This window comes from Nelumbo lutea, chromosome 1 (genome assembly GCF_056320005.1).
Source record: "Nelumbo lutea isolate HS-2025 chromosome 1, American lotus-T2T, whole genome shotgun sequence".
Taxonomy (NCBI): domain Eukaryota; kingdom Viridiplantae; phylum Streptophyta; class Magnoliopsida; order Proteales; family Nelumbonaceae; genus Nelumbo; species Nelumbo lutea.
The window spans coordinates 69047245-69063002 of NC_142684.1; the positions used below are offsets into that span (position 1 = coordinate 69047245).

Sequence of the window (15758 nt, forward strand, 5' to 3'; positions counted from 1 at the left end):
GTTTTTTCTACAATTTTTATTTTCTGATTTTGTTTTTCAATTTCTATAGTTTCTATTATTTAAAAATGTCTTCCTTTTTTCATGTCATTTTAGTTAAAATATTAATATATATGTATATATTTTATATTTTTCTATGAAGGGTAAAATGGTAATATATTAACAACCATTAGTCTGTTTAATGTAAAGTTAATGACATGGTGAATTTTAGACATTTTGAAAAGTTATGGTGAGTTTAAGAAATGCTGAAAAGTCATTGTGAGTTTTAGACAATTTCCCTTTTTTTTCCTTAGCTGAGGACAACACTGACACTATTATTAATGCCTTCGGTCATCGGTCAATGATATTCATTTTCTCATAAAATAAAGAAAAACCTTTGAATAAGTTAAAGATACATCTAATCTAACTTGAGGACAAACCATTGATTATGATTTAACTCAGTCAATCCTAAATTTTCAATGAAATCAAAATGGTGTTATATTAAACATTGATAAGCAGTAATTAAGGGTGATCTCTGGGTTCCAGGGCAGTGGGTTCCAGAGCAGCAATTTCTCTTACCACTTGAGCTTTGTCAGCTTCGAATTGTTCATCCTCTGTAATGGAGACAAATTTAGGAAAGAATTTTTAACAATCTAAGCTGCACTAAGAACTAGAAAAATGTTTTTTTTTTTTTTTTACCTTTATCTATCTTGAAGTCACCAAAGAACCGGAGAAGTTTGTTTCTATTTGCTAAAAGTATGCTAACGATTTCAGGAGGCTTATTTTGATTTGCAGCAAAAAGCTGCAAAAAAACAAAATATGAAAACCATAAAAAAAATAAATAAATAAACGAATGCATCAAGGATCTAAAAAGGGCTAAAAGGATGCTAGGAATACAATGTTTTTCTTGTACCCCTTACAAATGCACATACATCACATCTGAAATAACGTGTCATTTTAACTGGATCACCCATCTACCAAGATGGGTCTTATACCATTCCAATGAGAGTGGTATAAAAGATGCATTCGTATGGGGTATCATAAAAAGGATTTGCATCCTCGGCATTTTTCTTGACATAAAAATGGCTTCCCTGTATGAAAAGATGATACCTTGAAAACATGAAATGCCTCTAACTGAATGTTCTTGCTTGATTCCTGAAAATTGGGGATCAATAATTTAACATAAGAAGTGACAATATAAGTATAATTCATTTTAGTAGTCTAGTATCAAGTGATGAAGAAAATTTTGGATGTAACAAAAATATAACTTATGGTTAAAAAATTTATAGACATACAAAGCAAATTGTACACAAAGGAATCTGCAATTGATACATAATAAAATATTGGATGGGAGAGAGAGAGAGAGAGAGATTACCCTCAGAAGATTCATTAGGATCATCAAATTGTCCTTTGATCTCACATACCGCATCATAATGGCAGAATTTGCACGATCAAGTAAAATGTCTCCAAGCAGCTGAAACAAATCATAGAGGCTATCAGCTTGAGCAATAACAACCACAACCAAGATCATAGTATTTTATATAGAGCAATGGATTGGTTCGAGAAATGTGAAATTATGAACCTATTTGGAATCTTCATTGAAGGAAAAGAAATGTTCAAAAAAAATGTTTTTTGAGAAATCAAAAATCCTCCTAGTATTAGAGAGAATTCCCCTTGTTTTCTCGATATCACAGAGTGTAATATTGTTGTGTTTCTCTTTTCCTACTCTGCTTGGGTAAATTTTGGTGTTTCTTTGAGTTTTTAGAATAGTATATGCATGGGGACGGTTTGTTTTAAGCCCTAGGAAAGTCCTATTTCTGTGTAATCTTTTGATGGGTCATTTCTTATCACTCTTACTAGCTGTGAGGCATGTGCAGTGACTGTCCCTAGTCCATTGGGCATTGGGTATAAGTACAACCACATTTTATTGACTTGTTAGCTTGCAATTAAGGTATAGAATCACTTTCTCCTTTTTGGGATATCTTAGATGCGTTCTTAAACATGAAGCGAGCTAGTTTCTGCAAACTTGTGAAGTCTATGCAGGGAGAGGCATGCAAGAATACTCAAGAACAAAGAACAAAATATATACTCCTTGGTTTGCTGAATCCTTGGTTAACTTCAGCATGTGAAGAATTTAAGGGAGTCACAGATTCTCGATAAATTACCTATTGAGGGGTTGGAAAGATACGACAGGTTATTCCATTAGAAAATAGCATATAAATGTGGAATGGCAGGTGACAGAAACGGGGTAGAAGTCAAACTTTGATGGTTGCAACCTAAGCAACCAATTGAATCAGGAATAAGAGGAGTTTTCTCAGGGCTAGTGGGTTGTGGCAACTCCTTAAAAGAAGAGCTGCTAACTCATTCACGTTGAGAGTGGCAACTTTGTGCTAAAAAGGCCAAAGATTAGGTCCATATCCACGACCCTCCCAATACCCAGATTGTTGAGACCAATACAGGGTAATAGCCCAAAGGATAATTGATTAGGTTCACAAGTCACAACATGGGTTCATTGAGAAAAAAAAAAGGAAAATAGAAAAAGATAGTTTATTGCACCAACATTACATCAAATCCTAACTACCTTGACAGCTTGCCTTCGGGTAATGTAATTTGAAGATTCCAGAAGCTTGGAATTATATTCTGCAAAGAACTGCACCAAAAAGGGAAAAAAAAAGGTTAGAGAAATATCATAACTAAGAATAGCCAAGCAAAAAGATGAATAAATAAAATTAGCAATTAAAAATGAGTTAAAAGGATGCATATCTTTTAATCCTTTGGTACAAAAAGAGCATTAAAGGGCTAAGAATTAACATTTAACACTAGTTTGATTTGAAATCAAATTGTAAACAAAATCAGTTAAGTTCTAATAAACAATGAACAGATAGTTAGCTCAGAAAGCATAGAAAAGTCTTGTAAATGATCAAAGAAAAAATTAGCATCTACCCATTCATAATTTTTAGTAAGAAATTCAGCTACAGTAGATTTGTGCCTCGTCAAGAGTTCCTGCAATAATATTTCATTGTAACATCAGGATTTTTGCCATTGGGCTTAAAAATATAGCACAATAACATTAATGATCTGAAGTAATAACTGGTTTCCAGAAAGAGTCACAATCTGTTTAACATAATATACAAGCTCCTTTTGAACCCTGGTATAACTTTACTAGTAACATATATTGCGCATTTGACAGTATAATGAGGAAACGCTAAAAAGCAATGCACAAGAACAGTGCACATCATAATCCAACAAAGAGACAAATTAGATCATGTAGTAACCATTTTTCTCCATTTTATTCAAGTGTTAAATGGTTACTATGAGCATTCATCATAATGTCAAGTATTTTTCCCCTTCAATTGCCTACTTTAATATTAGTTATGCCAAATATTCCAACCTTGAAAGTTGCTGAAGCATCTGATGCAATGTCAAAATTTGGGAGCTGTATATAATCAAAGAACTTCTTCATGTTCTCTGACTCCAATACATATCTGTGAAACAAAACCAAACAAACAAATTTAAAGTTTGATATAATTTGAATGTATTGAATAAGAGGATAAACCCAATCCCAAGGGAATGAAACTTGTTTAGTCATAAAATTTAAGCCATGTTCATTTTGCCTACCTTGCAATGCTCTGATGGCGTATGCACTCTCTCAACATTGCACCATAGAGTAAAGCAATGTCTGAGTTTTCATACCTACACATAATAATTGCTATATTAATATGCATAATATATAAAGTTTAAGCATACCATAGAAATAAAGCCTCGAGAGATTTACAACAAAAAAAAGGTATTATAATGAAAAGGATCTAATATGAAATGCATGACACCCCAAACAAAGGACAAAAAATATTTCTTAGAAGAAATTTGAAGTGCTTTCCGTGTTCAAAAATGAAATAATTGAAGTTTACAAATCTCTTCTACTATATGTCAAAAGTTTTTGAGAATCATGAGAGTTTTATACATTCTTTTCTTTTCTTTTCCTTTCTTTTTTATCTTTCTTTTAATGACTTCAAATAACTGAAGAAAGTTAGAGATTTCAAACAAAATAAAAATCAGAGTGGATAATTCATAACCAGAAGGCACACATGTGTACACACAACTAAAAAGATACATTTACAATAATATATGTCTTATGTATAACTAGAACAGAAAGACCTTTTTCAAATTTATTAGTCCAATTATTTCCAAATCTCTACAAATAGTAACTCACCCTGATATTAAAAGATCCAAAAGATCTTTGTTTGCTTCCAAGTAATCAGAGGCAATTAACCGTGACTGAACTTGTTGCCTTTGCAAATTTGCAACCACTTGAGTGGCATCTTTACGAGCCTGCAAAGGATGATCCTCATAAATGACAGATAACATTCAAACAGGATTCAAAAGATAGTACATGCATTTTCAGCATTCATCCTAAACTATATATGATTGTGTCAAAATTGCTGAGGTACCAACTAATCATAAAATTAGAAGTTAAAAATTATGAACCAAAAGAAGAATTATGGACAAAGAGGAATGACCTAACAACAAATTTAAGCCTAGCATTTATTTATGCTTACTTCCAAGTTCAATTTTGAAAGACAAGTAATTATAAGGCGCAATGTGTTGTCTCTAAAGAACTCCTGAGTCAATTGTGCACAAGCTTCAGCAACTGGTTCTGATTCACTATTGCCATAAAGAATTGACTTCAGCTCCCGCATGAGTTTAGTTAATTCCAACATCTGAAGAAAAATGAAAATGTTACAAGAAATAATCTAGAAAAAAATACCAATACATCGACAGATATGTACAGAAAGTACAAATTTGGGAAAGAAGAAAGACTTGCAGCATGTAAAAGTGGCAATATCCACCAAAACTGCAAATTATGAACTTTAGATGAAAAGAGAGAAAGAATTCATAGATATTGAAAAACAACAATTCGTGCCAATGGTTTGTGCCTCCTCTATTCTCATGTAATTAGATATTGCTATGGGAGCAATCCAAGGCAAAACCATGTTACTTTCACCCAACCATTTAAATATGTACTTTGCAAAGAATGCAAGCTAATGATGGCATCTCTTTTACAACCAAGATTTCCTTGAATTTGGCTTCTAGCAAAAACATGAGGAAAACATGAAAATACAACTTCTCACCTTGATTACCCAATACAGATACATATATAGAGTATGAGTTACTAAGCATAGTGGCAAGTTCACCTCTAAATCCTTTTACAAAACTTAAGGTTCACCCTAAGTACCCTCACTTTCCACATGCTCATGGATTTCATTCGGGTTCCCAATTTTCCAAAAAAAAAAATTCTTACAATGAAATGCCCCACTCTTTCACTCATCAAATGAGGGAATGTTCCCACATTACATCGAATGTGTCATTTGTAATTTGGACAATCCATTAGGCAGGGGGGGGGGGGGGGGGGGGGCGGGCAAGACCATTACCCTTAATATACATTAAATTTGCAAAACTAGTTGAATGAATCCACAATTTATTACTTGATTATCCTTTTGTATCCCATTTTTGAGTAACTTTGTTGGTGCATTTATATGAACTACGTGCTATCATGTAATTACAACAGATATCACCCACATGACTTTTACTAATGATAACATTATCATCTGGCTCCGGCCCTCCACATGTCTCACCTAAATAAGATTTTCTTGAGTGGAGCAGCCAACTCTCTACTCCCCAGTTGCCGGTCATATGCATATGGAGATATAGAAGAAACGACATTGGAACTTGGAATAACATATTTATTTACCAAAATTATATATCAATTCTCATCTTAGAAACATCTTATAAATATCCAATCACATGTAAAACAAGAATTAGAAAGGAAAAAAGAAGAAAGAAAAAGAAACAGAAGCAGGGTTCCCAATTGTCAAGCATCAATACTTGGGGAAAAATGATTTTCTACCAATCTCAAACATGCATTATTAGCAAGTTGGACTTTTCAAATGAAATAACAGTCATCACAGATTTATGTCTCTTTAATTAAGAAAGGAGAAAAACAACGATTTGTTCTTTTGTCATTTCTATGGCTTGATTTGTTTTGTTAGACTCCAAAATTCAGACAATTAAAGCTCGCGAAGTCCACTGATATCGGTATCGGTGATTTCAAATGGATGAGGCACCATAATCACATCCCATTTCCAACCCAACAAAAGGAAAAGAACAAGGAAGAACAGAACTAAACGTGATATAAGACACCATTGATCCCGTTCCAGCAAGGGGGACGTAGGTGAAAAAATCTCAAATCAACGATTTATAATGTGATCAACGGCCCATCAATTTAATGAAACCATAAAAGGGAAGAAAGAAGGAAAAAGGAATACAAAAAGAAGGGAGAAAACTGGATGAACCTTCTCCTCGTCTCGCTTGTTGGTTTCGTGGATATTGTAATGAAGGTCAGCAAAGATTAGAAGCTCGCGCGTCTGGCGGACGAGCTCCACCGGCGTTCGAGGCTTGGACTTGAAGAGACCCTTCATCCTCTCAGGCAGAAGTACCCGGAGGGAGAACCCCTTGCAGGAGCGAACAGTGTCTTGTACGAACGGAAGTAGGGTTCCTCTTTCTGGTCAAGAGAGAAGAGATACACGTATCTCCCTCTAAATCTCTCCCCTTCTGCGTGTCAAATTCTCCCTTCTTACTTATAAGTTCTCTCTGTTTATGAATAAGGAATCGTAGGTAGTATCAGGGTTTCAGGCGAAGAGAGAAACAGCGAAAAAGGTAGAAAGAATCCATGCATCCAGCGGAGAACGTTTAGATTTAATGGTTCCGTTTCGGTGGGTTTTCTTTCCGTTTTGTTTTTTCCACAGATATTGGGCAATCCCGGAATTTTTTCTTTCTTTCCTTTTTTTTTATTTATACATTTTCCGTCCATAATAAAGGCAGAGCTAATCCTAATAATTATCTTTTCTCAAAAAAAAAATTACTTTTTTTCATGAAACATAAAACGGTTGGTTGTTAGAAGTTTTCGTTTTCAAGGGAACGAAAATACGAATGAGAATGAGCTATGGAACTGGAACTAGAAGTTAGAAAACAACCGTTGGATTGGCACTTTTTGGATTAGACGATGAGATGGAAGAGTGCGGAGTGTGGAGGCAACCATAAATCCAGTCTGCAAGTGTCTAATCCCACAACACCCGATGATCGGTCGATAATCCGATCCTACTTCCTACTCCCGCCGCGAATATAACTATAACCGTGAAGACATGAAATAATCTCACCGTTACTGGTACAATTGGAAAAATAATGGAACCATCTCATGCGAAAAGACGCAAGTATCCTTGACGTTACGCTGTGGGTGAAAGTGAAACGATGAACAGTTATCAACCGAATCGGAGGTGTGGTGTGGTTTGCGCCCCACCCGCCTACTGACATTGCAACTCTATTCCTACTTGTAATTTACATTTCTACTGAACATATTTGTATTTGTATTCTTTTGAAATTGAGATTTTATGATGGCTCAGTTGGCACGTTAACGTTAGTTGAATAGTTCCAGCACAAATGTGGATTCGAGTCATTGTCCATATTGTAATTTATCTGATAGTTGTAGAAAAGCCCCTATCATCAAAAATCCAACATGTGACTTCTTTTTCCTTTAAATATAGCACTGATATTAGAAAATAACAAATAAAATGGCTCCAGAAAGATCCCATGGCTAGTTGGCTACTGCCTACTGGACTCAATTCCTCAAATTCCCCCCCTCCCCTTTTGTGTTTTTTTCAAGCTCACATGCATCCCTTTGCCACTCATTTTACTTTCCCATTTCTTGTCTTTTAAAGTGTGAAAGAAGCCATGGATTTGGAGGGAGTTGAATTAATATCAACCACATGTCTCACCTTTAATATTAAGGTCGTGGTTTGGTTCATTGGGAAAGGAATTGTTTAGTGTTTGGATCTATATTATGCATGGTTTTTAAAACCAGACCAGAAAAACCACGAACCGGTCGGATGAAACGGTTGTATCCATATTAAGGTGATCAGTTCCGTTTTTCCCCAAATTTGGAATTTTGTCAAAAAATGTTGATTTGGTCAGCAAACTGCTAACCCAGGGTTGAATCGTTCGAACTATTCAAACCATTCAATGATTTTGACTGTTTTTATTTAAAAAAAAAATTATTTTTTGTCAGAACAGGCCATTCATTTGATTTGAACGATCGGACTGTTCGACCTGGGAACCGGACCCCTGACCAGTTCGTTGTCCGGTTTGGTTTTAAAAACCTTGATATTATGGGTCTCCCCTTGCTTCTTGCTATAGATGCAACCAAGGTTTTTAAAACCGGATCAGATAGGGAACCATTCTAGGTTCGGTTCCCAGGTTGAATGGTCTGACTGTTCAGTTTGAATAGATGGCTCGCTCTGACAAAAAAAATTAAAAAAAATTAAAATTAAAAAAAAAACAATACCCAAAAAATAGACAAAAACCATTCTTGAGTCGAATGGTTTGACTACCCAAATCAACAATTTATTGACCAAATCAATGATTTTGGGGTAAAACGGAATCAATTAGATGACAGATTCCTGATTTTTTGGTCCAATCATCCGGTCCATTCCGATTTTGAAAACATTGGATGAACCACCCTGCCTACCCTACCACTGAATTGGGATCTCTCGCACAATTTGATGTAGTACTAACACAAATAATTAATGTGCAGCTAGCCAAACGATAAACACAAATAAATAATACACTAAGACCAAATTGATAAATTTTCCCATAACCCCCCAACCCTATATATTAAGTTGAGGGTGGAATTTGAGGTGGCCGCCTAGACATGAGTATGGTAACTGCTAAGTTTTAAATTAATGAATATAAATATATCTTCCTCTTTCCATCAATCCCATTCTTTAATCTTCTTCTCATCACACTCCCTTGCACACGACTATATTTCTAAATCTCTAAACACATGTGTTTATGTCTTTTCTTTCCCCTCCCTGTGGTTATCAAACCACCCACACAATGTTTGAGATGATTGCCTATTGGCACAATGGCACTTTTACTTGTTTAGGGGTGTTTGCGTGTAACCCTGAAACAAAATGAGTGCTAGTTTAGCTTTTAACTTTTAATATACTAGTAATTAAGTATATGCGTTGCATGGAAAATTTTTTCTTCGTATTAATTACTTGAATTTTAGATATATTATAGTTAAGATAGAAATTGAAAATTAACAAAAGTAACAATATGATTAAAAATAAACTTAATATTTATTCTTCAATTATGACATCATGAATTTCTTTGAAAAGTTTGATCATTGACCCACCATCTAGATAAGAAAATAGTTTTGCTTTTGGATTAGTTTTAAATTAGGGAAAATTATAATTAGAACCAGTTGTATATTTAAAATTAGGCAATAAGTTGGTCCATTTCTCTCTCTCTCTCTCTCTCTCTCTCTCTCTCTCTCTCTCTCTCTCTCAATTTCCCTCACACTCTCTCACTTACAGTCATTTTTTTTTTATAAGCTCAACAACTATGTGATTTGAAAATAAATGAAAATGGTTTTTTGTTTTTGTATTTACGTTCTCTATATCAATTTCTTTCATTCTCTCTCCATATAGATCGAAGTTGAGAGGGTAAGAGAGACAAAGGGAGGGGGAGAGAAATTGAAAACCTATTTTCGGTATAGGTTTTTTTATGTATCTAACATGGACTAAGAGTCCCATGTTTGCAACAACCACATAAGCCTCCAATGACATAGTGGGGGTTTTTATAATTTGAAATGTAGAGCCAGTTGTCAGAGTTTTGTTGGTTTCTGTACCAACCTACAACCTAATTTTAAATGTACAACCAACTTGGACTATAATTTTCCCTTTAAATTATATATTTTATTTACATTATATAAAATATTTTTTACTTATCACACTTAATTTTTGTTTGCCTATGGTACCATTTGACTCAAACCACGAACCCACCATCTAAAAATAAAAATGGTTTGGTTTTTAGGTTGACATTAAATTTTGTATTATATTTCCATAATTGATAAAATTATTTCTTATGTATAAAACATATTTTTGTTCAATATAATGAATGTACAATATTAGAAATGCACCCAATATTTTATTTTTTATAAATATATAACATTAGATATGTGCCCAAAATTTTCTCTATCTTTTTTTTTTATTTTTGTGATTCTTTGTATTTTCTATTATTAAAAATTTTATTATGTGACTATAAATCATTTCATTTCTAGGTAGATTTTAAATTTGGCATTCCATTTTCATCATTAATAAAAATAATTATTACATTTCACAATTATTTATTTTATTTTTTTATTTTTTTATTATTTAATTATGTCATTATTTACTAATCCATTTGACACCAAATGGTCGAATTGCTTACCCACCATCGTGAGGGAAGAAAATGATTTTTTTTTCAAATTACTTTTCAAAATATTTATTTTTATACTAATAAAATTAATATTGTGGATTTAATTACAAGAATTTAATGATGAGAAAAATATATCTTAAATATAGGATTTAATGAGAGAGAATAGGAAAATATTTTTATTTCCAATTGGTTTTAAATTTTACATTCTATTTCCATAATTAATTAAAACATTTATTATTTATCATACTTATTATTATTTAATATGTATGTTAAAAATGTTCCCAATTTTTTAATTTTTATTTTTTCATTTTATCTATTTTTTATTTTATTATTTAATCATGGCAACATGAATTAACCCATTTGACCCAAAATGATTTAATTTCTTATCACCACCTAGATGAAAATGTCATTTTTTCTAGGTAGATTTTAAAAGTATAAGCTTTTATGTTATTGGAATTATTAAATTATTACGTATATATTTAATTAATAGAACTTAATGATGAGAATAAACAAAAGTGACTTAAATATATGATTCAATGAACATGAATGCAAGTTAATAACTTAAATGTTGGATTTAATGAGAGAGAGTTGAGTGCATTAAATATCATTAAATTACCTTTTTTCAACTCATTTAATATTAAGAATCGATTACCCTATTTGCCCTCATTTTTTATCAATAAATTTAAATATAGAGGGGTGAATTTTGTCACTAGAAAATTCTAGAAATATTCTTGAGGCCATTCGTGCCTTTTAAAGTAGTATAGATTGGTACCAAAAGTGTAGCAACCTTTGTTCATTTTTGTTTCTTTGTTTCCTTTTTCAACATACTTCACCTACTTCCTTCTCCAAGTTAGCCCAATCCACACAGTGTAGTTTTGTTGAACATATATATCATCATATACATCAGCACTTGCCACTTGAATGATCGCCTAGCCATTTCCTTTAGGATGCATTTGTTTTGCAATGTAAATATTTGTCGATATAAAAACATATTGATGAACTTCAACACCGATCGATTTAAATGTGAACCATTGTAAAGTGAAAAGGCATGATTATCGATATAAATATTTACACCAATTTTATCGTTATTATCTTTATATCGATCGTCAGTATAAAACTCTATCGTAAATGGGATTTATATCGATTTTTTATGTAAATCTACATCCAAAACAAAGAACCGATAAATACAAACTAAGAATGGAGTTTTACATTAAAACGTATTTACACAAAAACAAATGCAGTAGACAACTTGGCAGACCACCAAAATGAATAGACAAGTCTTCTTCTTCTTTTTCTCCTTGTGTTAAAGTGCCTGTGTTATGCCACACTGTCAAAAGAACCAAACAAATAAGACAAAATAGATGAAATTACAGCATGGTGTGGCAACTTTATTATTGTTTTGTTTGGCAACTTTATTTATTAATTCTAGGAATATGCATGTCATCTCTCCAAAAGGATGCTTCAACATCCATCCTACACTTGAATTTGAGGTTTGAAGAGCTCGGTTCTGATTCCCTCTCTCCTTCTACCAAAAATAAATAAAATTATCTCTCATTGGATCCCACTTTTTTCAAAGCCCTCATTAAAAAGATGGCGAGTTTCAGAGGCACTTCACATTTGGCCTTCTTTTTAAACCCTTCTACTTTTTTACAATCTAAAAATATCCCTACCCTCAACTCCTCAACCCTTTCCACTCTCCAACTTAATATGATAGCAATTACATATTGAGTAACACTTTTGTAACTGAGAGATTTAAATTTAATATGCAAACAATGTCGGTGAATGCACCATATTTGAAATCCTCATCTTATCATCTCAACCCACTTAAATTAAAAGTTTTCAAGCTACTTTTTTCAATGTTATTTTTCACATTTGTTAAATTGGCACCAAAAGGTCAGGCAGGATGAGATTTGAGTCGGTCTTAGGCTAGAGCTTACTCATCATGACCTCATCCAAAGCCCAATGGCCCCAATCAAATTTGCCAAGGCCCATGTTATCCTTTTTTTATTATTATTTTTTTTTTTTGGCAAAAAGCATTTCATTCATCATGTTATCCTGAACCGCTTCAGAAATCCACCCTTCCTTTTTCACGTTGGATGATGTCACTTCAACATGCACTATGAAAAAAGTGATTGTACATAGATTCAGCTAAAGAGCCAAATGTTACCGGTCGCAATGTTTTCAAAACCGGATCGGATCGGACGGTCAGAATGGAAAAATCGAGAGATTGGTTCTGTTTTACCCCATGATCTTCTTTTGGCCAAAAATCATTGATTTGGTGAGCAAACTGTTGATTTAAACGGTCGAATCATTCGAACCGTTCAATGATTTTTGGCCTTTTTTTTTATTTTTTTGACAGAATGGGCCATTTGTTCAATTTAAATGGCTGGACCATTTGACCTGGGAACCGGATCCCTTAATAGTTCATGCCCGGTTTGATTTTAAAAACATTGACTCATCTTCGCACTCTCGTCATCACTTGTGGAATACATAGCCCATGACAGAACTGTATCTTCTCAATGGCTAATAGTCACTTAGAGTTATCCCGTAGATGAATTTTATTGAGTTGAAGGTTTTTATTTTTTATCATTTATTTTTTTACCGAGATGAATATTGATCACATTGTAAAATCCAATCTACTAACATCCAGATGTTGATATATAAAGTTGATGATGTTCACGTTGGGATGGACGAGGAGTAGATAACTATACTGCTAAGTGAGACAAATTGGATGTGGCATAGTGGATGAGTTGTGCTGAATGATATGAACAAGACGAGATGATGAGAGCTTGACGACCTACGGGAGAACAAATCAATGGCCCCAAGGTGGTTTTCGGGGAAAGGCACTCCGATGCTTGAGTTAGTAAAGGTAGTGAAGAGGTTGGTTAGGTAGAGTTGTTTAGTATGAGTTGGTCTTTGCCGAACATGGCTGAAGAGCAAGAAGAAGTAAGGAAGCAAGAGAGTTGGGGAGCTGAAGAGTGTGTAAAAAGAGAGTCGTACCTCAAGGAGAGTGTCTTTAAATACAGGGGAGTTGCGAAGGACTCATTGTTCCACCACGTATCCCTCTTCATTTAGGGTTCTCAATCCATCCCCTACAATCAACATTAGGGTGATCCTCCCTTTTGGTGTTAGTGCATCACCAAAAAATCCCACCAAGGGGTGTCGATTGACTGCAGACTAGTCACACCCAATCTTCATCTTTTTGAAGGCTTCCTCAAAGATGATATTGACCCAGCTACCAATGTTGATAAGCACCTAGCGCACCTTGTAGTTAGCAATGTTCATTGATATCATGAGGCATCCTGACTCCCTTGAGATCGTCCTTGGAAAATGTAATTGGTGTGTCCACCTTGGTCTTCTTCGCAGCTTGGTCCTCTATTTTGTTCAACTAAGCATTGACCTCAAGCTGAAGAGCTTTCCCCTCTTGGTGTCATTCCTCTGAAGATAACGATAATGACACTAACAAGAGGGGGGTCTCAGTCGTCAGGTGCATCAGCATGGCCTAGGTGGTTCTTTCAAGGAGATTAGTGGTAAGCAACAAATCCACTGAGGTAGCCTCGTTAGATGGGGCTATCTAGGTGGTTTTGGTGGTCCCTACAATCTTTCATATCATGGTCATGGTTTTTGTGAAAGTTGTAGTATTTGTCTTGAGTTCTCTTGTTGTCCTTGAACTTCAGTCTCTCCAACTACTTGACAAAGTGGCGGTTGTGGATTTGCATTAGGACCTCAGTCTACGTCGTGTTGAGGGGAGTGAAGTTTCTGGAGGTTGGAGGTGGGCTCTTTGACCTATGGTCTTTGTAGCCATCTGACCTCTTTTTGTTGTAGTCGAACCAATAGTTGTCATGGTCCTTTCGCTTTAGGTTGTGATTAGATCGGTAGTTTTCATGATCTTTTCATTTTAGATTGTGTTGTCCTTCTTCGACCGCTTCAGCATTGATGTACTTCTACAGCCACAACCACTGACTAATATAGGTTTTGGACATGGATAGACTCAGCGTTGCATCTCACCAAGAACTCTATGAGGGACTCATCATCCCATGATCTAAGTTGCATGAGGTTGGTAACTATTTTCCAATGTCATCGACTATTGATGAACTATGCTGAAAAGAAGTCTCAAATTAGTCTTAGATGGCAATTGACTAAGGTGACAATGCAGAGTACCATTGCCAAGATGCCCCCTACAAGGGTGGAGACAAACACTTTACATATGAGTGCGTTCAAAGTCCAATGTAGGAGCATGGTAGCCTTAAACCCTTTTAGGGGTCCATATGGTCAGTGGCACCGTTATACTTCTCAAACTATAGTGGCTTAAATTTGTGAGGGGGGAGCTCGTCCATGATTTCTTGTGTGAAGACGAGCTCTTTGGTGGGTCGAGCTCTGGAAACAAGCACATGATGGTCAAGGTGACTTTTCTCAAACTCACTTAAGTGCTCTCACATGTCCTGTATCTTGCTACTGATGACCCACTTGAATGGCTTCAAGGGGTGTGTTGGTCTTTCATCTAGCTTGACTGGGACACAGGTTCTGAAGTATTGGTTTCCTTGAGAGTGAGCATTCTAGGCTCAATTCTGAGCATTAAAGTTGGAGCTCCGAGGCGAAGGGCATCGCTCACTTTCTCCCTTTTGTCCCATAGGGTCTTTGTTGTACCATTGGGGGTCCTCAATAGGAGAATAGCCTAAAGGCACATGCCATCCTAGATGGGGAGATCGATCGTGGAGGTGTTGTCCTGGTGCATGCATCATAGCAACAAGGCGCTCGACCTATTCCCGTAGGGAGTTGAACTCTTCTTGGGTTACTAGTTACAACTATTGAGCTTTGTGAGGCAAAGAATGGCCTCTAGAGTAAGATCCCCTAGAAGGGGAGTGAGTGTCAGAGTGGTTGGAGACGTTCTTTGGAGGCATGATCGTCGATGCATGAAAGGGAGAGAAGAAGATGATGCCAATTTGCTACTCATCCACCTCAACGTGAACAACATTAATGGTGGTTCTATCACAACCTTAAAAATGATTCCTCCTTTTCAGAAGATTACGTAGATAGGTGCAGTGGATCATATTCATACTATATAAAGAAGTGAATATCATCAAGGTCCAACTAATTTCATAAGATTCTTGTTTTACCACTGATTTGTTTGATTACTACTCTTACTTATGTGACTTTGTAGGCATGCATGATCGGTAAGTCATAAATGTCAAGGAATATCAATTAACTCTCCTGACTTATATTTAGGCTAAGGTGGCATTTGATAAATCTGAAATTCTAAAAAGATATTAAAAGTGTCTAAAATCTGAAAAGAAACACAATTGATTTTCGACTTTTTAGAGGCTCTAAATAAAAAAGGTTGTTTGTGTTGGATCAAACCTTCAACATCTGAAATTCATTGATTTTACTATTTTACTCATAAAATAGACTATTTGGTAATTTTGAGTTCAATTTGCATTACTTCATAAAAATAATTTATTAAATTCAAAATA

At 34.8% G+C, this 15758-nt stretch overlaps 1 protein-coding gene across 2 annotated transcripts; it reads right to left on the bottom strand.

The window, feature by feature from the left end:
- Positions 1-330: 330 nt before the first annotated feature.
- On the bottom strand, positions 331-6814 carry LOC148875133 (putative MO25-like protein At5g47540). Of its 2 annotated transcripts, XM_088964199.1 has the most exons (11): positions 6327-6814; positions 4533-4694; positions 4187-4305; positions 3595-3669; positions 3368-3461; positions 2920-2979; positions 2558-2626; positions 1352-1450; positions 1087-1131; positions 676-778; positions 331-590 (listed from the first exon to the last, which is right to left on the bottom strand). In XM_088964199.1, exons 1-11 carry the CDS (start codon positions 6450-6452, stop codon positions 499-501), a joined length of 1044 nt encoding a protein of 347 aa, XP_088820325.1. In that variant the 5' UTR covers positions 6453-6814; the 3' UTR covers positions 331-498. The 2 variants fall into 2 exon arrangements, with proteins under 2 accessions (XP_088820325.1, XP_088820326.1); XM_088964200.1 differs by lacking the exon at positions 2920-2979 and having other exon boundaries at positions 6327-6794.
- Between the last annotated feature and the right edge of the window lie 8944 nt (positions 6815-15758).